Source organism: Venturia canescens, chromosome 1 (genome assembly GCF_019457755.1).
Source record: "Venturia canescens isolate UGA chromosome 1, ASM1945775v1, whole genome shotgun sequence".
Lineage (NCBI taxonomy): Eukaryota > Metazoa > Arthropoda > Insecta > Hymenoptera > Ichneumonidae > Venturia > Venturia canescens.
In genome coordinates, this window is record NC_057421.1 from 2573646 (window position 1) to 2597470 (window position 23825).

General features: G+C 41.6%; 3 protein-coding genes across 13 annotated transcripts; 2 read left to right on the top strand and 1 right to left on the bottom strand.

The window, feature by feature from the left end:
* The first annotated feature begins 362 nt into the window (after window positions 1-362).
* On the top strand, window positions 363-4480 carry SCOT (Succinyl-CoA:3-ketoacid CoA transferase). Of its 2 annotated transcripts, XR_006260239.1 has the most exons (8): window positions 363-1292; window positions 1644-2024; window positions 2226-2651; window positions 2735-2843; window positions 2960-3176; window positions 3434-3645; window positions 3726-4048; window positions 4349-4480. XR_006260239.1 is itself a non-coding variant. In XM_043413935.1 (7 exons), exons 1-7 carry the CDS (start codon window positions 1206-1208, stop codon window positions 3914-3916), a joined length of 1623 nt encoding a protein of 540 aa, XP_043269870.1. In that variant the 5' UTR covers window positions 364-1205; the 3' UTR covers window positions 3917-4287. The 2 variants fall into 2 exon arrangements, 1 of the variants encoding a protein (XP_043269870.1); XM_043413935.1 differs by lacking the exon at window positions 4349-4480 and having other exon boundaries at window positions 364-1292; window positions 3726-4287.
* LOC122407549 (ATP-binding cassette sub-family G member 5) lies at window positions 4088-9018 on the bottom strand. 3 transcript variants are annotated; one of them, XM_043413869.1, is made up of 6 exons: window positions 8883-9018; window positions 6980-7321; window positions 5977-6552; window positions 5374-5596; window positions 5073-5287; window positions 4088-4987 (listed from the first exon to the last, which is right to left on the bottom strand). In XM_043413869.1, the coding sequence occupies exons 2-6, from the start codon at window positions 7173-7175 to the stop codon at window positions 4320-4322; spliced, it is 1878 nt and encodes a 625-aa protein (XP_043269804.1). In that variant the 5' UTR covers window positions 7176-7321; window positions 8883-9018; the 3' UTR covers window positions 4088-4319. The 3 variants fall into 3 exon arrangements, with proteins under 3 accessions (XP_043269804.1, XP_043269795.1, XP_043269788.1); XM_043413860.1 differs by lacking the exon at window positions 8883-9018 and adding an exon at window positions 7696-8007; XM_043413853.1 differs by lacking the exon at window positions 8883-9018 and adding an exon at window positions 7637-8007.
* LOC122407499 (ABC transporter G family member 4) lies at window positions 8061-23778 on the top strand. Of its 8 annotated transcripts, none has more exons than XM_043413788.1 (8): window positions 8186-8774; window positions 17743-17858; window positions 17957-18176; window positions 20003-20128; window positions 20206-20994; window positions 21233-21738; window positions 21972-22438; window positions 22671-23778. In XM_043413788.1, the coding sequence occupies exons 4-8, from the start codon at window positions 20016-20018 to the stop codon at window positions 23265-23267; spliced, it is 2472 nt and encodes an 823-aa protein (XP_043269723.1). In that variant the 5' UTR covers window positions 8186-8774; window positions 17743-17858; window positions 17957-18176; window positions 20003-20015; the 3' UTR covers window positions 23268-23778. The 8 variants fall into 8 exon arrangements, with proteins under 8 accessions (XP_043269759.1, XP_043269723.1, XP_043269714.1 ...); XM_043413779.1 differs by having other exon boundaries at window positions 17978-18176; XM_043413770.1 differs by lacking the exon at window positions 17957-18176 and having other exon boundaries at window positions 8187-8774.
* Window positions 23779-23825: the final 47 nt, after the last annotated feature.

Below are 23825 nucleotides of genomic sequence, written 5' to 3' on the forward strand. Positions count from 1 at the left end.
TAATAAAATGAGAGTCGTTATTGCTTGAGACACTGCGAAATGTAAATAAAGTCATTAATATGTTCATGAAAGATAAGGCATCTTTTTTACGCAGATAAACTCGAAGACCTCGGAACTCGTGTTTTTCATATGCATGCATATGTGCACTGTGATAAAATTTCTCCAGGAATTCGGCGAGTAAAATTTTTCGAAAAATTTGTTTTTTTTTATTCATCTATAATTTCTTCAATTTTGAGCATATTCAATCCGTGAAGGATCAAAATTTTCTATTCGATTGTTCTTTTTGACAGAATTTTGAAAAACATTTAATGATTTATTCAATTTATACTTTCGAGCCTAACCATAAAATCGTTTTTTCTACAATATTTTTTTCCATTTTCTCCATATTTTTTCATGAAAAAAATGGCTAATCATTTTTTTCTGTAATAAGTTTACCGCTTTTTATGGAAAATTCAGAGAATAACGAAAAAGATAATCGCGGTAATAATCGACGATTTTGTGCTCGGAATTAAAAAAACACAATTGAATTGTTCATTCAATAATTTTGAAAGAACATTTGAAAATGAAAATTTTGACCCCTCGTCCATTAGATTTACTTTTGATTGTTTAACGGGTCGTAAAGCGTAAGCACAAAAGATAATAAATTTTTCCAAAATTTCGAAGTAAAAATGTCAAAAATATCGATTGATAAGCCCTATGCCATGAATAAAAAATGCATAACTCCCGTCTTTTTGCCCTGCGGGCAGTCGGGAGTTGAAAAAAATGAAAAAAAAGATCAGTAAAATAAAAAATCGAAGTGAGGTACATAGCGACTGGTTTGCGTGGATGCCCTCCTATATACACACATTTTCTAAAACTTTTTTGACTGAACAAGTTTTATTACATCTGATGGTCTCCGTCGGAGCCGATTTCCCCTCTAAAACTTACAAAACATATTTAATCGTACCATTCCTTTATCTTCAAATGTTAAAACTTATTTACATATATACGTCGTATCTGCATGTATATACGGTATATACTATCCACGTAACAGTTTTTATTTGATTCCATTTTCTGTATTATAAGCGACCCAACTGGTAACTGGTCTTCAGTCGGTCTCCTGTAATGCGAGAAAGCATGACTAAATGTCAAACTCTCACGGATTTTTGATATACAATCCACTTATTATTATAATAATTGAAAGATTTTTGTAAATAAATATAAATATGGCTTTTACTCTCAGAAAATTTAGTGGACTTATTTTCCGAGTTGGTACCAGATGCCGAAATTTCGAACAAATCAACATCACAAGAGTGAGTCCGGTCCTTGCTTGATATAACCTAAAAAAAATTATCTGCTGGATCAATCGACGTTCATTAATTTTTGGAAAAATACGTCTTTGTTTATTTCTTATTTTCAAAACAATTCTTTTTTTCTGTGTAGCATTGCAAAATCTGAAATATATAAAAAATTAGATTAATTTATTATTTTCACGATCTTCACACTATCAAAATTCAAAAATGTAGCAATGAATGGACCACAATAAAATAGAATTTAAATGAAATCGAAAAATCATAATTCTACATCGGTTTTTTCATATTGTAGTTGAACAATTGGTATTTGTTTCGTGTTTTCATAAATATTATTGACAAATTACATTTCAGGTGTCCACCCTCAATTTTTCCATAAAAGCTGAACCGACACATACCGATGGAGATACCCCCAAAGTTCCTGCCCCTAAAGGAGATGGGAAAGTATTCACATCTATGTCAACGATAGTCTCAGACATTCCTGATGGTGCTAAACTTTTGGTTGGAGGTTTTGGCCTCTGTGGCATACCCGAAAACCTAATCAAAGCAATTTTAAAAAAGGGATCTAAAGATCTCATTGTCGTTTCAAATAATGCTGGAATAGAGGATGCCGGTCTTGGTTTGTTGTTACAAGAGCACAGAATTAAGAGAATGATTTCTTCTTATGTCGGAGAAAATGCTAACTTTGAACAGCAGTATCTCAGTGGACAGCTAGAAGTCGAATTAACTCCGCAGGTATAATATAACATTCTTGAATTTTATGTAGATGTTAGTGAATTGAGTGAAGATGTCTGGGAACTTGAGGCAAAATTTGCTCATGAATCATACCAGCTCACCTGATCTATTGGGTGCCTGTTTAAGTTGCGTTATGAAATTTTTGACCGACTATGAATTTTAGTCGATAAAAATTTGTTGAACAATTTTAATCGATGACAGGGCACCTTGGCAGAAAGACTGAGAGCGGGAGGTGCAGGAATCCCAGCATTTTATACGCCAACAGGATTCGGTACTATTATACAAGAGGGCAATGTTGTTGTGAAGTACGACGATGCAGGCAACGCTGACATATCAGGTGATCCGAGAAGCGTGCAACAGTTTAACGGCCGAGATTACGTGATGGAGACTGCGATAACAGGCGATTACGCTATGATCAAAGCGTGGAAAGCTGACAAAGCGGGAAATTTGATATTTAGAAAAACAGCAAGAAATTTCAATCCGGTAATGTGTAAAGCAGCGAAAATAACGATCGTCGAAGTAGAAGAAATTGTGGAGATAGGTCAACTGGATCCTGATCAAATTCACGTGCCAGGGATTTATGTTGATCGCATTATTCAGGGCCAGACATACGAGAAGAGAATCGAGGTCTGCATATTCTTTCGTTTTTATCTCCATACTCAAAATTTCCCACACTATTTGAATGAACGAATTATTTTCGTACGTTGCAGCGAGTAACTACGAATAAAATGATAAAAACAAAAAAATCGACACCTGCCAGTAAGGCGAGAGATAGAATCATCAAACGAGCAGCTCTTGAGTTCAAAAATGGAATGTATGGTAAGTTAACTCGGTTCTCATCGTGAACACGAACTTTCAACGAATTTCATTCCTGAATAAAATTGAATAAACTCTAGAATTTGTGTGAACGAATAACATGATTCTTTATATATTAGTGAATCTTGGAATTGGCATGCCCATGATGACTAGCAATTTCATACCGAAAAGTATAAAAGTGACACTACAGTCCGAGAACGGAATATTGGGTCTTGGACCATATCCCTCCGAAGATCAAGTAGATGCTGATCTGATCAATGCTGGCAAGGAATCGGTGACCGTTCTACCAGGGGCATCGTACTTCGGCAGCGAAGATAGTTTTGCAATGATTCGTGGGTGAGTTTTAAACGAAATTGAACAAAAACAAATTTGGATTTCCATATTCAAATAATTGCTCACGATGAAAAAACTGAGAGAAGACAATTCCGTCTGATTTGATGCAAGTCTTTGTGTAATTTCATTTTCTTTTGGATTATTGAGAAATGATCGATTAAGGTATGGAACCATACGTGGAATGAATTCTCTTACAATATCGAAGTACGAATTACACTGAAAAAAAAATCAACTAAGGTTCATCATTATTTAATTTCAAGCGGTCACATCGACTTGACGATTCTCGGAGGTATGCAAGTTTCCCAAAATGGTGATCTGGCGAATTGGATGATACCGGGTACAATGGTCAAAGGAATGGGAGGAGCAATGGACCTTGTATCAGCAGCAGAGACGAGGGTCGTTGTCACAATGGAGCACAAAGCGCGTGACGGAAGTCCAAAAATTTTGCCAAGTTGTACATTACCGGTGACAGGTAAATCTCCAAAAATCAGAATAAAACGAAAAATGTATTGATCCAAACTTGGAGGTTTAACGAAACGAATCTCTTTTTAGGTCAACAATGCGTCGATCTGATAATCACAGATTTGGCAGTGTTCGAGGTTGAAAAAGGCGAAGGTTTGAAACTTATTGAAATTGCACCGAACGTCGATATAAGCGAAATAGTAAGCTCGACCGGTTGCGAATTTTCCGTTTCCGATGACCTTAAGGTGATGGGTCAAGTCTCAATTGACGATGAGAGTTGAATTTTACCGAGGATCGTTTTTTTATTTCCATGTACATAACCACGTACGTGACTTGGATCCTTGACCTAACTTCCTTATGCTTTAGACAAGGAAAAACCTTCCGATATGACCTGAGAGACGAGAACAACGCCTGTAAATATCACCACTGTGAAGTTGATAATTCATTTTCTATTTTTTTTTTTTTTTTTTTTTTTTTTATTAACTATACATGTACACTATATCTGGATTACTCGTTAGTGCATAGGTTTATGCAGTTGAATATCATTTAGTATTATACTCGAGGATTGTGTTCGAAAGAGCATTTATGATGATTGTGGATCAAGCTTGAGGTTGTTCTGAGAGGAAGAAATACATTTTAGCTTCGTTACTTAGCTGTTTGTTCAATTTATTATGAAATCATAAATTATTCACGAAACTTTGCTTTTATTCTAGCGGGCAAAGGCAATAAATAAAGTACGCTATTGAGAATAACGAGTCCCAGGGCGAAGGCCAGTGAAACAAGCAGATTGAGATCGGCGTCCAATACGTCCATTGTATTTCCACCGTCGCGTGTGAATCTCTTATTAAGATAAGATTCGCCACTCGGGTATCGACACAATTCAGGAATCCCGGGGCAAGCGACGCTCTCGTTGTATCGCAAATCGGGAAACTTTCCTTCTCCCATTGCCAATGCATTCAGTGCCAACGAAGCGTACCTTGTTGGCAATGCGGATGAGACGGCTGCCAACCAATCAGGCAAATTTCTGAAACTCCTCACTCCCCCTGAGCCGATCAGAAGCGATACGAGGACGAGATAAAGAACTGTTATTACGCCGGTCAAAGGTCTCGCGATTATCATGAAAAAGCCAATCGTCACTTGTTCCGCTGCTACGTAACTCGCCCACAGCGTACCCGTCGCGTATGCCCATGATGGCAGATCCAGGTCCAATATTGGTTCCAATATTCCTATTGTTATTATCGTTGAGATAAAACTCAACGGTAGGCTCAGCAATGTGTATGCGGTCAAAAACATCGCACCGCCGTAAAGACCTTCCCTCTTCTCTTGATAGTACCGCGCTCGAAAACCCGGGACTGTAATATTGAAAAAGAAAATTTTTTCGCGATATTTCTAAATAGTACAAGAAAGTGCAACAGTTGCAAATCACAAAAAACTTACAGAGAAGAGCAGTCGTTGCTATCCCAGCGAGATAGAAGAGAGTAAGACAATTGAAGGCGAGTCCTTCCGTTTGGAAAAATAATCTTGATTGTACGGGACTCGAATTCGAGTACAAAATGCTCAGGAGTGCAATACAAAATGGTAGCAGAAGTACGCGAGTGGTGAAGTGTCCGAGCCCCGATTTGTTGAACGAAAAAGTTGCCGCCATGCTTCGTCTGTGAAAAAAATCAAGTTGCACAGCTCAAGAGACACAGTTGTATCGAGCAAATTCGAAGGAATGTCGGATTCATGAATGACTCACAGGTACAGAGCTAACAAGGTCGAAAAGCATCCTGGCTTGATTCCACGACCTAAGCCCTTGTGAAGGAAACCGAGAGGCGTTTCTTTCACGCTTGGAGCCGACTGCGGCGCTTCTTCCATGTAGAGGCCACCTTCTATTTTGAATTTTTCAACAAGCACTGATATTTGTTGATTCGACTCGAGAAATCGTTCTCTGGAGCGACGATCGACCGTTGATAAACACACTGCAAATAATACCACCGTTTCATCAATCGATGCAATTTTTTAGCAAAAAATGTTCTGAAACAACCCTCAGCTTCCCTTCAATAAAATACTCAAAAGAGGAGTTTGAATTTTTTACTGTTTATTATTTCGTTGAAATTGCTTTAACTTTCTAGACGAAATCAAACCCCCCTAGTTTTCTTTGTTCCAAAAAAAACCTGAAATTCGTAATTCGATTTGAAAATCGACTAAATTATTAAAATTCATTCGAGCAAAGAAAATATGAAAATTCTGTCAAACTACACACAAGTTTGGATAATGATCTTTGATTTCGATGAAGAATCCTTGACTGTAAATCAGCCAACTTTTCTAGTCAACGGAATTTCACAAGAGAATGACTCACGGTAATACATTAATGGATTTTCAAGCTCAGGACAAGGGAATCCGATGTAAGTGAAGTAGTCGAGCATGCTCCTGGTCGGTCCCGAATAAACGACAGCGCCGAGGCAAAGAAGGGTAACGCGACTGACAAAGGGTAAGACGTCGGATCTGGGTGTTTCCATAGTGAGGACGACGATCGAGCCCCGCCTGGTGGCGTAAGACCAGAGCATCGAGACTATGAGATAAGTGTTGAGTGGATCGGTGTCCCAAGTTGGTTCGTCCAATAACAAGAGCGTTGGATCCTTGGCTAACTGAACACCGAGCATCAGCCGTCGATACTCCGGTCTCGTGAGATCGTTTACAGCGCGATTTGCAACCTGTGAAAGGGCTAAATCGGCCAGTGTTTGACGGACCCGTGCATCGCAGTTCGGTAAATTGGCCAACCACGTTGCGTACGAGAGAGTTTGACGTACTGTCAAACTCGGTATCAGGTGGCATCTGTGAGCCACGTAACCGCCGTGTCTTCGGAATAGTTCCGGCGTTAGAAGACTCCCGCCCAGCGTCACACGGCCTCGCGTTTTGCCCACAGCTCTTCCAGCTTCGTGCAACAGAAAGGAGAATAGAACAGTGTTTAATAAACGAGCTGATTTTCTCACCACTTTTACTCTTTCCATTGCTTTTTTTACTTTTTTCATTGCTCGAGTTGGAAAAAACTCATGATTTATGATCATGCCAAATTTTTAACTCTAGAACTACGAAAAATCTTGAATTTCCACTCAAAAAGGAAACACTTTAAGGACTTTTTTCATATTTTCGTACTTTTCACAGCGAATTGGATATTCTACGAATAAAGTCCAATACTACCAATACTAAAAAAAGTCTGTAAATTTGTCAACATTTTTTTTCCGAATTCAACACCTTTTTTCCTCAGCGGTATATCGAGTTGGATCGCTTACTACCGGTCTTCGAATCCAAATGTAATTTATATCGGATTTCAAAATTCAACGAGTGTAGAAATTAGTCACCAATGACGTCGAGTAACGCTCTTTTTCCCGAGCCCTTAGATCCGAGCACAGCGAGTACTTCGCCACCGTGAACGCGAGCAGAAACATCGCGCAGTACAGCCGTAGGTTCAGTCTTGGAGAAACAATTTCCTCCGATCACGACAGCAGTCGAATGTGACACACTCGCTATGTCAAGAACGCATTCCGGTAGCGTCATCTTTTATCCTCGATGTATCGTTGAAAATATTTCACGCGAACGATTCTCCGTACGTGCGCTCGAATATTGTCAATTTTCCTTTATCTTGCAATAACGTTTATTCGTCTGGAGAATAATTTCCAAAAGCATCTCATCAAATGAGTATCCTGAAAGTAAACACACGAATTCATTAAATCTTGCCGCAACATTACCGGTTTGAGAAGACGCATTAGCAGATCGAGTGATTCGAAGACAAAACACACTTTTTTTGCATTCACAAATGTCAGCCCGACGAGGAAAAAAAATATGGGAGAAACGATGTTTTAAAAAACATGCAGTAATAAAGAAAATTGAATTTCAAAATATTCACTATCAATGCGGTGTCAATAAAATGTTGTCGAAGAAAAATCATGGATTTTTTAGAAATATCAATTGTAGGCTTTATTGGCAGTGGAATAAAAAAGAACCATGAAAAAACGTACACGATCGACGACACTGAGCCTCCGTATGATTGTAACGAATTTTTCAAACTCCAACATACTCAGGAATACGCCTAAAGTCACGGTGGGCCATGCTGATGAAAATTCTCCACCGAAGAGTGAAGAGAACTTCACGTAAACAGTATTGTGGTTAGGAAGTTTTTGATGAGCGAGCGAGTGCTCTGTTCCAGCAACGCGACTGGAGCGCAAAGGCACGAAAGGATGGAGAGAGAGAGAGAGACGCGATAGGCACAAGCGCACGGAACAGGAACACGTACGAGATGAGGCGAGCTCGTGCAGAGTCCAGCGGGGACGCAAGAGTGACGCTCCAGTCGCGTATACCTGCGGCCGATACTCGGTGTGGATCGCGAGCGATGCAGAGGCAAGAGAGAGAAGAAGAAAGAGGTAAAAAAACAACAGCGCCCTGCAAGAGGTGAATGTCTTCGACTCTTATCCCCTGAAAAAAGCTACGATTGGAGTGGGAGAAGAGCAGGGGAGGGAGTTGCACAGGCAAGGTGAGTGGCGAGAGTAAAGTAATGTGGAGGGAATAGAAGAGAAGAAGGTGGAAGAATTGTGGCTGAAGAGAAAGAAGGAATAGTACGAGAGTGAGCGCGAGAATTCTGGCGTCGTGTGTGCGGACCAACAGCTCGGAAGTTCCGACAGAACCGAGGCAGAGGAACTTTTGCCTCGGTTGTGAGCGCGAGAGTCCTCGCACACACGCGCTGCGGTCAAGTCTCTGTTCTTTCGTGGACTCTGACCGAACGCGTTGCATACCGATCCTTTGCTTTATTATTTCGTTCGCGAAACGATCCTTCAAATTCATGTATTTTTCACATTATCCACTGGACTCGAAGAAGCGTGGAAAACGAAACAATCACAATAACAAAAACTGCAGTGAAAATTCCAAGTGACTCAGTGTTGTCGTCCCATTGTTTCCGCTCAAAAATTCGATCGAGTCTGTCGTTTGTTTTTTTACTTCTCCGGCCCTATCGCCCACACACGGAACTGGTTAACTCACGCGAAGGATTATGGGGAATACGGGGAAGCACCGCCGCTGAGGAAACAACCTTGGAACGGAGAGTTCAGGAGTTGAAAAAGAATAATAAAAAAAAAAACAAGAAATACTCCTCGTCTGTTCGCGGTGAGTCATTATCCCGAAGATTCGTCCATGAATTTTCTCGCTTATACTTCTCCGTCTGTGTATTCCTAACAATACGTACAAGTACACAGAGATTTACTGTATACATACAAGAATATTTGTAGTCTCTTCGCCTACACACTTTGCCTGCTCCACCGGCCGTGGCTTTACCGGTACTAAAGCGTATGTGCATATGAATAACGTACCTCCGTGAATACAGGCGTATAAACACATCCTATTGTAGACAAAACGTGTACGTTTTATTATAATTCAAACAGCGTGGTGTTGCACATCAGACGCTAGACCTTTTTTCATATTATTTGCAGTGCGTGCGCGCGAACGCGTGTGTGTTTACGGACACAGTATACGCGACGTACGGACAAGCGTAGGGGGAATAGTGAGAAAATAACGCAATAAGAGTCGCCGAACTCGGCGAAGGGAGTATACGCGCGCTAATCATCGCGTAGTTTAGACACGTACGTGCGCATTGTCTACGTATATACAGGTGTAGAAATGTGAGTGTTTGTGTATTATATACAAGCATATTGGCACGTATGAGCGCCGTGGTGGTGCTCTCCGGCGCACGTGTGCATCAAGCCGAGTCAACCGAGTCCTGTGTTTCGTGTAAAGGAACCGTTCGAGTTTATATTACGAGCGCGTTCAACACCGCTGAAATCGAAAGCCTCATATACATTCAGTTTTTATCTTGTTGTTCTTTCGCTACTCGTGAGATACCATTTATAGTTATCATCGAGTCTATATTGCAAGAACATTTGCGAGGAAATATATGGTTTTGGAAGCGAGAGTGAGACGGAAGTCTGATAAAAATGTGGGTTTATAAGCTGACTGTTTTTAGTACGAATACGCCTTTTGCTCACTCGCTATTCTACCGCGTGTGCGTCAAAATTTTCGTCCGAAAATGCTCATCCTGGTAATCGTGTGGTGTGTTGATAACGAAGACATTTTTTTCGCTACCCGCTGGGAATCTCGGAATAAAAAAATGACAAGCCGGAACTCTCCTCGGCATCTGTTGTCGTAAAAATTCTTTCACTCGCGCGAGAAGAATAAAGCAGCGTTCGTCGTGTAAACGATCTCGGTACAGTCCCCGGAAAAATCGATTACGGACCGCTGTACTAGAGCCAAGCAAAACCCCGTCTGGATGCATACGCGAACCCGAAGAATCCAAGAATTTCCCTTGCAAGAGTTATTTGCCTGTTCTCTCGCGGCGCTGAGGAAAGTACCAAGGCGTGCTGGATGATGAAGTCACGCGTGATAAAGTGCCTTGAAAATAATGTATTCAAATACGCGCACGCACACGCTCGGGCACGGAACAGCCGGAATTGAACGTTCGGTGTTTCTCGGTCCGTTGAAGTTTATTTGAAAAGTTGGTGAAACTGTTATTAACATTACATTAACGATTCAATTTGTTCGGAACGCAGTCAGGCTCAATACTGATTTCCGATCGTTCGGTGAAAGTTTATTTTAAAAAATTCCATCAAATCTGGACGAACCTAATTTGAATCTGGAAACATACGAGAATATAACTGCAGCTTTGCAGCCCGTGACTTGCTGAAGTCGTTGCTCCGACGATTTTTACACCGGAAATTCGCAAGCGAAGATTCAAGCAAGCGATTAACAAATTTTAACTTAACTTTCGATCGTGTTCGCAGCCACGCGTTTATATTAATTCGTGCGTCATTGTTCGATCCTCTTGCGCTGAGTCTGTCGCTCTCGCAAATATAAAAGGTGTGAAAGGGCGTTGAGATTTCAACGCGCGAATAAGGAGCGACGGTCCCCGCCCATGAGGTCCCGTCCAATTTGCATTTAGCTTATTTTTCAAACACATCACGCTCCGCCTGCAATTGCAATTCAAATGAGCCATCAATCAAACACGTACCCGGCGTAATGCGCTTAGAATTCAGCATCGACGTGAGAACAGCGACACTGAGATCGCTTCGTTATATCATACAATGGCGGCTGATGAGGCCAGCAGTTTTTTCGATCTCGGAGAAAGCCTCGGAGAGCTTTTATTGAAAATATAATATTTATTGGTCGACAGAACCGGTGCAGCCGCGCGTTGAGACAATTGTTGAACCTTATTTTACGGTTTGGACTTTTTCGTAAAAAATTCAATTCCCGGCGGGGTTCGCAAAAAAAAAACCGAAAATTGTGAAAATTACATTTTTTATGCCAGGTCTCCAGATCAGGATAAATCGGTGTAAAAAATCGAAAATTTTGTAAATTTGGAACTGAGCTACGCCGGAGTTCCAATAATTCCTACTTTTTTCAATTTAGCTTGAATTTTTTGCATCGACAATAGTTTCCATTCGGAAGCGAAATAATTTTCGCATCCCTTTTATTTCGAATTCTCGATAGACTGCGAATCATTTTTTTTCAATTCCAGATGAAATTGACTTTTATATTGGAAGATGTATTTTTTTCTGAACTGTCAGTTTTTATCGAAAAAGCATTAGCTTAAAATCGAGTGTTTTTCATCGGACCCCAATTCTCCTGGAATTTTCAAAGAAACTTGAAAAAACGAGAGAATTTTGAGCTCGCGATGAGAATCAGTTTTGCGGTCTCCCGGAGCTTGAGTCGATTTTCCCACCGCGTGATTTATGAGGATCGAAGCAGACCGGAAGTGTGAGTTACAAAACGAAAGTACACGAGGTCGCATGATCCGAAAAGTTTGAATATAATCGAAGGCTTTTCCGTGGCGGGAAGAGACGACGAGGAGTTTCCCCCGGTGACTTGACCTCGCAGTTTCGAATGTCCAAATATTGTCAATGCAAATGAGTCCCCCGGCGCAACTAGTCTCGAAGTACAGAGGAAGTGTCGTCAGGGAAAGGTGAAAGAATGAAAATCCGCGTAGGAGAGATCGCGACGAGAGTTTGACGAAGACACGAGCCTCGTGTGTCACAACTCGCCGGATTAACCGGAAGTCGCGACGCCGTCGCTGCTTGTCTTCGCCGAGAAATTCACGCGGAAATATTTTTTGATGCATGCTTTCCACGATTTCCAAGAAACAACGTTAATACGTGTGTAATACAAACGTGTGATTCCCCGGGAATCGAGGGCACCGGTTTACTTACCGGCACACCGTCTCGTCCCCGAGAATTCGCGTGTTTCCAGTCTTTCTTCCATTCTTCCCGCTCTCTCGCTCCGTCTCTTTGTCTCCGGTAGCCTCGGCCGTTCCAATATGCTGCCTGCTACAACTGCACTCGCGTATGCGCGATGATGAAATCGGTGCGTGGGAGCCTAGCCATGGAACGCGAAACAGCGAGGATTGATCGTTTGAAATATTGTTTTTTCAGTTTATCAGAAATACGGATTTTCATAGAGAAGCCACCAACGGACTTTTGTCGACGTTTTAAACGCCGTGCGCTTTGATCCCAGCACCCGAAAATGCACGCACGGAGAAAATTAAATTTGAAAAATTGCTGTCCAGAAACGCGGTGTGCGGGGACGAGCTGCAATTGACGAATTATTATGGGGAAATATTGAATTTTTTTATACATTAAGGAAGTTGAGGCATTAGAATGAAAATGATGTCACCGCTTTTAATCCGATTGCATCTTATAAAGTGAAGTGTAAAAACAAATCAGTTAAATTTTCAGACAGTTTAGGAGCGTCGTTGCTGAGAATAATCAATAACAATTTGGGCCAAATAACATGTAATCTTATGGAAGTCAAGACACATTCGGTGATATCTCCGTTAAAAATGATGCTAAAAATATGAAATTTTTTGGGCAACATGAGCAAGGCTTGCCGAATAATGTCAATTGTTTCAGATTTATTAGGAGATTTGCTGAGATTATATTAATAATAATCTGTTTTCCGTGCAGTTTTTTGAGGCTAGGATCGTCACTGTTCGTGTTTTCGACTGAGCTTTCACCAGTTTTTCGTCTTTTTTTCCCCAACTTTTCTTTAAAGTGTATGCAACATTGCCAAACTGTAAACTGGCCTAACTTTTGAAAGGTACAGGTCATCACTTTTGGGTAAAAAAAATGACTGTACAGCCTCAACTTCCTTAAATAACATCGATTGTTCAAAGGAGAAACTTTTATGGGAATATGTTTAAAAGACAAAGGTTAAAGGTGCCATATTTTTGGAGATTGTTTCGATATTTCGAAATATTACTTGCGAGTCACGGTGAATTTTACTTTGCTGCACTGTGAAAATTTCCGTACGAATGTTTAGCAGTTTGTTGAAGTTTGTGAATCACCGATTCGGTGTGTGTGCTACGGAATTCGGAAGCGAGTGATCGATACCTACGTTGGGGCAAGTACATTTTACCGCGATGCACCGTAAGATTTACGAAACTTTTTGTAAATTTTAGTGTACGTAGCGTAAATTTTACAGTGCGTTACACGAATAAATACTTTTGTCCTCGGAGTCAAACACATCCGGTTAACTTTACAGTGAATTTCACGCTAAATATTACCGTTTAATTCTCAACGTGCGGGACCGCGTTGTAACGTTATTAAAATATTGTTCCACTGGGAACGGAATTTTGTTGAAATTCGAGTATTCGTTACTTACAAAATTGTGGAATTTCTCTTTTCGTTTTCGCTGTTTTTTGTACTCCTCCGGACCAGTAAAAGGATGGGAATTCGTTGAAAATTTTCGAGAAGGCGATTTCGAGGAGAGAAAAAAATTTGAAATAATAAAAATTGAAAAAACAATGTGAAAAAGAGAGAAATTTCGAGAGAATTCAATTTTTTTTATTGCTTCTCAAAAGAAGTGATCGAAGTGCGTGGAATTGAAATTGCAATTAAAATATTCCTCAGGCACCTCGCTTACAAACGATGAAAAAAATGACGAAAAAACTGCTTTTCAATAGAAAACCACTGAACCGATCACAAAAAATCTTTTATCAAATCAGGAATCAAGATTCGAGATTTCGCAAAATTCTGATTTTTCGTTTTCCTTGCCAAAACGCGATGACAATTTTTTCGAAACATCTTGTTCGATTTTAAAATTCAATAAGAACAAAGTGAATTAAAATAATCAATAATAATTCTGACAATAATAAAAAAAAAAAAAACTCAAAATTAATGAAAAAAACCATAAAATAGTGACTTCAAAAAACAAATAAAAAATTACTTGGCTACACTTGAGAATTAAACTACGAACTTGAAGTTGAAAACGAGAAAAATGAGCGGTGCACGAGGCTCCAAAGCTCGAAGAAAAAGGTTGCAGCCAAAATGGTTTGATGAGAAGTTAAAAAATTGCGAATTTCTATTTCTGAGTGTTTTATTGAAAAAAATTGTCAATGCAAAAGAATGTGGGGCGGGCGCAGTCCGTGCAAAGTCAGTACAAAGAAGCTTTCTTCTTGTATCTAAATATACTTTCAAAGAAATGGTGAAAAATAGGAGAAATTTCTTCATTTCTGGAAACGAGATTTGGTGAAAAGGGGACAAAGTAAATTAGTCCGAACGTCGAAGATTAAAATGCGCGAGAGATCCGCGCAGAGAACGTTGTGCGATCGCGGTGCTGAAAGAGTTGAGAAAAAACTCGTTTCTCGGTGCAGATTTGGTCGAATATATCGGGGAAATAATTGGTCGGTAGGCGATTGAGTTTGCTCGCGTATCGGCCGCGATCGGGTGGGGCTGCCATTAGGAGCAACATTCCACAATTCGTTGTGTCGGTGCGGCGGAAAACCTGTACGAGCGTAATACGCATTGACAAACGACCGCGACTAATTGGAGGTAAAGCAGCCGATGAACTTTCGTTCGGTCTCCGTGCACGGCGGAGAGAGAACAAGATTTTAGCAGGAAAAAGTGCTCCGCGCCGCAAAAGGTTTTCCAATTATACTTTCTCCGATTCTCTCCCCGCGATGAACTTGTCTCCCGATACTCGCTCAACAAAAAAAACGGCGAGGCTCCTTCTCCCTTTTCTCCGCGCAAAGTGAAAACAAATTCGTCTTCGGGGACGACGTACGCGAACCGCGAGTCGACTCTTCAGGAATAACATTAGCCTCGTTCGTCACAATACAATCCACAGTGATAATATCACGCGTTAACGTCGCTTTTTTAGCTACACCGTCGCGATTATTAAGGTTGTACGTAAAACGTTGGAACACCTGTTGCAACAGAAGTGAAAATAATATTCCACGACAAATATTTGTGCTACGCGTAACGCGATATCTCACGATTTCTTGGATATTCGTCGAATGAATTTTTCTCGGTACGCGAAGAGTCGAGTCCAGCGAAACGATGGGAAAATCCCTCCGGCGATTCCAGTAATTCCCCAATTTCCTACCGAATTTCCAATTCGTGGTCTTTCGATCTACACGAATGACTTCGTGAAATAAAAATCGTGTGAATAACAAATGTCTTTTCGTTAAATTCGTCGGACTCGGACGTTCCGGATCGGATTTCACGATTCAAACTGCGATCGTTGTTCAACGAAATTCCCAACAATGTGAAAAAAGCCTTCAAATATTTGCCCGATTCTCAGATTCAACGAGTCGTCATGAAAAACATCGATTCGATATTATATGAAAAACCGAATTACAAATTTCGCAATTGGAAAACAAGGCCGTCGCCGCGAGAGCCTCGAATTTTCCGCAGGAAAAGCCCCAGCAATTTTAAGGGGCTGAGCTGAAACTCAAAACCTCCGAATCTTTCATTTCCAATTTGAAATGAAAATCGGAAAATAAAATTCTACATTGACGAATTGAGCTGCAGCCAGGTCAACCCACTTCTATACCGTATTTGCAACTACTCGAAGGATGTGACGTGATACGCAGCCTAAAAAAAAAGGAGCTCCTCTATACCGCTACACGTAACGCGGCACATATGAAAATTACAGTGATCCAGTGACGCATGGAGAAGCCTCACGATGATTACTTCACTGCACCTTAATGACTCACGTGAACGTATGGGATTCCTGTGTATACTCACTCATATTCTGTGCCTCTCTCTCGCTCTCTCTCGTTTCGTGATACCTTGGCAGGCTTTATATACACATTTCCGTGTATATTTAAATATCTGTATATTGTGGGGCATTGAAGTTGTAAGGCAAAAGAAGAAGAAGAAGAAGGAGCCGTAGAAAGACGGAGGCAAATTGTAACGGTTTGTGGAATTCCCATGGCTCGCCGCTACTACGGAGTTTCTTCTTCTCCTCCTTTTACTACGTTTCTTTCCGTCTCTCGAGCTTCGGGGTAGTGAATAAATTTCCCCGGGCGTTTCTCTCTTTTATCTCGCGTATCTAACGAGCCGGTATCGTGGGAAGGTGCAAAGCTATGGGGAGTGAAAAACTCATTTGTTCTTCGTACTTTTCGACACCGCTGAACTTTTCGTCCGCGGTGTCGGAAAAACGAGGCTGATTCGTCCGGACAGAACTACTTTCGTCTCGGACGAGAGAATCGCCAGAAAAATAGAGCGTTGTCGGTCTGCTTCTGGTTTTTCAACATTGCTACCGGTCGACGAGGTCACTCGTTTTCGTCAAGCACTGGAATATTCGAGGACGCTGACAAATTCAATTTTCTTTTTTTTCTCGAACGGAACTTTTCAGCGTTTACTTACAGAGCTCCGCAGTCGTTTTTCGGGCTCGAATTTATTCCTTTTTCTTTTCAATGAAACTTTTCCCATTTCGAATCATCAAGAAATTGCTAAATTTTCAAATTCCTAAGCGGAGCAGAACTAAAATTCGTTTTTTCACATCCTCGAAAAAATACAAAATTTAAAAAGTTTTCATCGCGTGAAAAGTTCGTTGCAAGGGCTCCCCTGATTTTTGGCGGTAAAGCGAGCAAAAATTTCAACCGAGTCGTCGGTACCTCGAATAGAAATTTTGCTCGAAGTACTTCCGTCCCTCCTGGATCAGCGGATAACCCAATTCGGGCTCGATTGCCGTTTGGTATGAAAGAAAATGGTATTTTCCAGCCGATTCCCGTAACTGCGCAGTGTCCAGTGCACAACAAGCTCGAAACTGTAAAATTTAATGAATATGCAATGCCGACGTTGCCCGCATGCCATTACGTTTACCACGAGCAGATAGGCGCCCAGTACATTTCGTCGGATGTAGCAATACCATTTTCTCTTTCTTTATTTCACTTATTACAGGCTGTGGAGTAACGAGAAGTCGATAGGAAGTGTGCTCGAGCTTATGTATACCGAGCAGACATAATTTCGCAGCTTGTCTCTGCTCGAGCGAATGATAAATCATTATTCCGCAACGCACGGGACGTTGATTCACTATTTTACTTGTCAAATCGCCAAGACATACTTTCCAATATTCTCGTCGCAAATTAATTATAATTCGCTTTTAAAATGTCTTTACGGTCTGGAACGAGAAACAGGATTGAAATCTTATCGATAATGGAGCTGAGGTGCCACATGCACTTTCGATGCCATTACTTAGAGGCGATAAAATGTTTTTTTTTCTTTTTTTTTCTTTTCATTCTCCAGATATCGATGTTGATGATGTCGGGAGCGTTTATTTCTTGAAATTTTGCATTTTTTGGCTGGAAGAGCTGGAAGTAGGGTTGAGTTTATTCGATTAAATTAGTATCTGCGAATTTGTTGGATAAAAAAGTTTGGCTACTTTACAGTGAAAAGAAACTCGTGGACGGACTACGACGAATCTTTTAAGCAAAGATCACGGAGTCGGCACCCATCGGCCTCAATTTTCAAATTTCATCGTTAACGATCGCTTCGAAATTCGCATTTGTCAAAAAAGAAGCGCGGACAAAAGTATCTGAGAACAAAAAAATAAGCAGTGGCCGAAAATTAAGTTTTCCGTGGGAAAAGACTTACAGAAATTTGAATAAATCGATAGAAGATTCGAGAAAAAAATGCTCGTGACGGAGACTCGATTTTTTAGTCTACTTCAAGCAAAAACATTTGTTACATCTTGCCAATTGTGGAGACAAGATAAAATTTGATGAAACGTGTGGAAAAAAAGTTTAGCGATGAACAAACGTTTCGATTGAGAAACGGTGATTAAAACTGAACTTTATTTTCAGCCTGTGTGGCCTCGAGTCTCGTTGATTCAGAGAAGACTACGACGAACACATGCTGTGTCAATTATATATTTGAGTCAAATACACAGCAAATAGTCAACAGCTTGTAAAACACGAAGGTAACTGTCTCCTGACGCTTCTCATTCTCTCTCATTCTTTCTCTCCTTCTCACGAGCATAGATCCATTAAAATGAAACGGCAAAACGCCAATGAACAGGTGGCGTTTATGGATTTTTAGGTCGGTGCTGGGCTTACCGTTAAGTGGGATGCTGCGAGGCAAATCGTGTGTATACACACTAAAATCAACGCGTGTACGTGTACCGAGGATTCCAGGTCAAAACGAGTCGGCTCGTGACCTTCAGACTTTTTAAAATCCACTTTTTTATCCAGTTTTCAAATTCTTCGCCACATTTGACTGCAGCGAGGGTCTGAAAAATGTTCGTTATTCAAATTTTATAAAATTAATCAAACGAAGAATAATAACTTCTCACATTTTATGAAAATAACCAAAAGGAAAATGTAAATTCTCCAAATTTCACTAAAATATTTAAATAACCAGGTGCGCTTTTAAAATTTATTCTTAAAAACTGCTTTCATCAGTTTTCCTCGTGGCGGAACGACATGAAAACGATTTCAGGAAGTTCGGACCGTAGTAAAAAAATTTTTGGGAAGATCGATCGTGTTGAGGCGCAAGGAGAAACGTCGGTGGCTTTGGATCGTAAAATATCGGCGGTACCAGAATGCAGCACAGTTTCGAAGTCTCGAGCTTATGAGCGTGAGCTCGCGAATGTAAAATCTACGTAGATATAATGACGCTGAAGTTTGCAACGGAATGATTTAAGAATCCCTCCAACAATCCCAGCAATTATCCAATTTCGTTCCCTGTCGAATTTGCAATTCGTAGTTTTTCAAGCTGCCTCGACGCTTCGTGGAATGAAAAATGGGCGAAAAGGAATATTTTTTTCGCTCATTCCGTCGGACTGCAACGTTGTAAACTTCAGCGTCGTCGCAGATAGCCGCGCGCCACGTAATTCTCCGCTAATTCGCGTTCGCAATCGTGTCGCATTCTCTCCTTTTTCTTTTGTCATCGAATAGCCTCGAGTTTATCTCGGATAATTCATGCACGCGGATAAATATTCCGTGTGTGAGGAGGAGACAGTTATATGGTTGGATACACGGCTTTTTGTGGGGGGAGTACGTGTATAAGTCATCCTTTCAGGACGTGTATGTACGTTCGTCTGCATAACGTGGAAACGAGTATTTTGTAGCGGTACACTTCTGGCGAGTCGTTTCTGCCGTTGATTTATCATCGGCGTTGAACACGAGCGATGATTGGCCTCAAAATAGCGCCGAAATGGTGGAAACGAAAAAGAAATGAAAAAAAATTAGGGGAGAGAGAAATAAAGGGATCAGAAATCGTGGGAGCTTTTGTTGGGCTCGTAACAACTTGTTCGTTGATGCAGAAATGGTTTTGTCGTGTCTCTTCCGTACGTGCGGGCAGAAGTAGGCGCGCCGTGCGAAACCGTCGACGCACTCACGTTTCTGGAATGCCACAGACCCGATGAGAGTGTCTGCTTGCAGAGGATAATCACATACGAGACTTTCACGGCCACCGCGATCACCGAGCGCCAGAGATGCTCGTGGAAACGTGCTTTTTCCCATTTTCCATCTTCTAATTCCTCCGCGAAGGTGTCATCCTCTCCTTCCCCTCGACTCACTTCCCTTCCTCTCTCTCTCTCTCTCTCTCTCTCTCTCTCTCTCTCTCTCTCTCTCTCTCTCTCTCTCTCTCTCTCTCTCTCTCTCTCTCTCTCCCTCGGACGCGTCATTCTCGTCGATCTTCAAGAACGACCGCATTCCACAAATTTACAGGCTCCGCGTGCACTCTCGTGTCACGAGAAAACTGCGGAAGGTCGTTCCTCGTCTCTTCCCTCTTCGCTTTAGAGACTTCTCATCCTTAATGGAAATGATCGAATCGATGATTCTCTCTGGAAATTGTCTCATCCCCAGTCGTCACCGGCGTTGTCGTCACTCGACGATCCTCGGAGCCTGTTGAATAATTTCCTCTTTTCCAATACACCTCGAATCTCGATCCCAAACTCACCGAGATTCCGCGAATATTTCGAGCCTCGTTCGAGCGACTGTCGACGATCTTGAACCGAGAAACTTTGTCGTTGAACGATCATTGCAACTCGCAAGCGCTCATGATCGAACAGGAAATGAGGTCATTTATTGATACGCCACACGACCGATTGACTTGTTGCAGTTAATCCTTCGAAATGGGATCGGAGGCTTGGGAATTGGAGAGAAGATATTCCGTGCCCGGGGCTCTGGATACTCGGGGATTCGAGCCGCCTGCCAGTGAGGATCTCCACGCATGGTCGATTTACAGGTAAATATAAAAAAACCATAGAGAAAGATATTGGGGAAGAAAGAAAATTTGTACGATGCCTTTCGTTTGGTTTTCAGGCAGAATTTGAACTCCGATTTCACGGATTCGGCATTGGGCTCCGCTGAAAAATCGCCATTACCTTATGGCAATTTTCAGCTTCGAGACTCGACGGTTCAGAGCATACTGAGACACCCTCGATACGGACCGAAGAGCCCACTCGCGAGTAATTCGTACACTTACTTGAAATTCGGATTGCCGAGAGTGTTGCCACCATCGAGAGCGAGGGATGGCTCCAGCGGTTACGATTCCAGCGAGGAGGGCAGGAGAATATCACACGTCGGCGGTGGAAATTCGGCGATGCGATCAGCCAGGAGCGACCCGGATTTTCGGCAGATCCACGCCACGACGCCGAGTCGCGAGGACCATCAGGTCGCACACTCGCAACTTACAGTCCGGGAAAATCCTCGATTGCGGAGTTCCAGCGAGGCCAATCTACTGCAGAGCGGTGGCAGAGCCAATCGGAGACACAGCATCGCACCCATCGACCCCGGTTACGGTCACCATTCCGCCCTAGGACAAGGACAAGGAATCCTCGGACCCGAAAGTTATTCGGCCTTGCAAATGAGAAGGATACCCTCCTTACAGAATCCTCACATTCAATTACGAGGCATTGAAGCCTCGGGCTCAAACGGTTTGCCATTGTTACGGGGTGTCACGCTCGAAGCCGGTGCTAACGACGTTCTCGCTGTAATGTCGACCACCGAGAGAGAAGGCACCGCCATCATCGAAACTATCGCTGGACGTAGGCGCTTCAAGAGGGGCGATATTTTGCTCAACGGTCGTCCCGTTTCTGCCAGCACACTTAGGTAGAAACCATTTTTATCGTGCAGTACCATGTGCGAACAGCCCACCGTCGAATATGCTGAAAAATCTAATTTTATCATAGCGAATCGATTTTCTCGTTTTCCTGAATTTCAAAGTACTTCATTTGAAAAGTTCATTTTCCTTGACAAACCCTTAAATTAAATCAAGAAATAGAGATTGAAAAAATCATTTTACCCCAAGCTCCAGGAAGCTTAATTAAACGATTTGTTTAAATTCAAGGTCACGCGTCGCTTACCTACCTGCCGACAGCGGTCTCAGTCCGGGATTGACGGCTCAACAAGTATTAAACTTTTACATGTGCCTGAGGGGAAGCTCGAGAGCTTCGCCCATGGAGACTGAGGCGATACTTCAGGAGCTCGGCCTCGAAGCAACGAAACATTGTCTGGTCAATTCACTCACAACCTCGGAAGCCCGGAGACTGTCGCTTGCCTGTCGCTTGCTTCAAGATTCACAAATACTCACGTTGGACCGACCGACCCACGGGCTCGATATATTCGACGCTTTTTTCCTAGTAGAATATCTTAGACAATGGGCGACCAGGGCACAGAGACTCGTCGTTTTGACCCTGCATCCACCTACTTACGAAATCCTTACGATGGTCTCGAGAGTAGCGCTCACATCTGGTGGAAGAATCATGTATTCTGGACTGAGACGCGATATGCTTCGTTATTTCGCGCTCGCGGAGTTTCCGTGTCCGCCTTTCAAAAACCCATCCGATTATTACCGTAAGTGGCTCTCGAGTTGCATTACTTTTTGGCTTCTTTCCGAAAATCATTGGAAAACATTGCTGAAAGCAGTTTAATTTTGTTGAGCAATAGTACTTTTACTAGATCGGATTTTAATATTTTCAAAGAATAATAAAAATCCGAAATTTGTTAGTTAACCCGAAAACGATTCAAATAACGTACGATTGTGTCTGATTTTATCATTACGATGATTGAACATTTTTTATTTTCAGTCGATTTGGTTACGCTGGACGACTTATCTGCCGAAGCGATGCTCGAGTCTTCCCAGAGAATCGACCATCTTGCAGAACTGGCCAGATCGAGATTGCCAGCTCTAAGCGATCCCGGCCCACCGGGCATTCTTCCGCCGTCGATATCTCGCGCGAATATTTTCGTACAGATATACGCCATTCTACTAAAAACTCTGATCTACAGTCAGCCGTGGGCTTTGACGCGATTACTTCAAAAAATAGTTATTTCGGCGTCTTTGAGTATAATACTCGGTGCTATATTTTGGGACGTTGCAAGTGATGGTGATTTGTATCTAAGAGATAGAATAGGCTTCCATTATGCCAGTTTGGGTATTTTCTTCTGGCCTCTTAGTCTCCTTGCTATTTGCGAAGTTACGGAGTCGAGACCCAACGTTGAGAGAGACATAAGGGACGATCTTTATGGAAGATTTATCCACATTATTCTAGAGGTAAGTTTTTCTGTCAATAATCTTCGTATATTTTCGTTTTAAAATATTATGAAAAAAAAACAAGCAGAAGTAAACTCGATAAACGCTGTCTATTCGCACTGGAAATTCTGTCAAATTTTTGAAAGATTCTCCTAAAAAAAAACTCTAAAATATTTTGAGATATTGAGCTTTCTTCTCTCGTCCACAAACGTTCGATCAATTGATAAACTTTTTGTACTATTTTCATCTCCAGCTCATCTGCAGTGTTCCTTCCTGGTGCATCGTTTACGTGATGTACTTGGCACCAGCTTTTGCGATGTCGGGTCTTCATCTTGTGGTCGACGAGAATTTGACGTCACTGTGGGACTACCTGGCTTTCGGATTGCTCTACATGATGATACAACACTTGATATGTGTTTTCTTCGCATACATTTGTAAATGGAGTATGCTAGCAGCATTCTTCGCTGGCATTGTTATCGGCGAGATGACTTTGGGCAGTGGAGTAATGCTTCACTTGGAAAATATGCCAGTTTGGTATCGTCAATTGAGTCCATTGAAGTGGACGCTCTCAGCTCTGCTGCCTCGGATTCATGCAAACGAGCTGTTGAACAAGTTGACCAATTGTAAAGGAAAACAAGTCCTCCGGCAGGACATCATAGTCCAAGCTCCTTGCGAACCGCCCGACGGCGATCTCGCTCTGCGAGAACTTGCTCTCAACGATGCTGTACCGTGGCCTGAAATGAGATTAGGAATATGCATGGCAGTTGTTGGACTGCTGATTATCTTTGGATTCCTTTTTATTCGATACGCCACACCGAAAAGGCCGAGAAGCGCTCCAAATAAGCCTTGAGGCTTTACAAAGTGTTTTCTACGAAAACGATCCGATCCTTTAATACTTTGCGCAGAATTTGTGCAGCATGTAACTAATTTAACTTAATTAGTTACGCATTACGGTTAATTACGATCAATTGCATTCATCGATGCATCCTCGATGAGAAAAAAGAGCTCGAAGTTTCGATGTACTTAGTTCAATGCAGTCGTTCCGAGCTGCATCTTTTTTTTTCTTAATATCGCGTAATGGAGATGCGTGAGATACGAGAAACACGCAATATTAGAAATATATGCATTCGATAATTAATATTATGAATCGTACGATTGTTCGTCTTCCAGAAATACTCCGTCCTTTTTGTAACGACAACATAAACTAATTCGTTTCTATTGTTGTATATGTACTGCGTAATAGATTTAAAAAAAATTTGAAGCGCTGTTTCTTCTGCGGGCGAACAATGTGTCTTCGATAAGACTATTGAAATTAGAATTTTTTAATTACATTCGAATAATAAATGAATAGCTTGAATGACTACTGCCTCAATGTTTTTTAATGATTCATCCCAAACTTCTTAGAAAT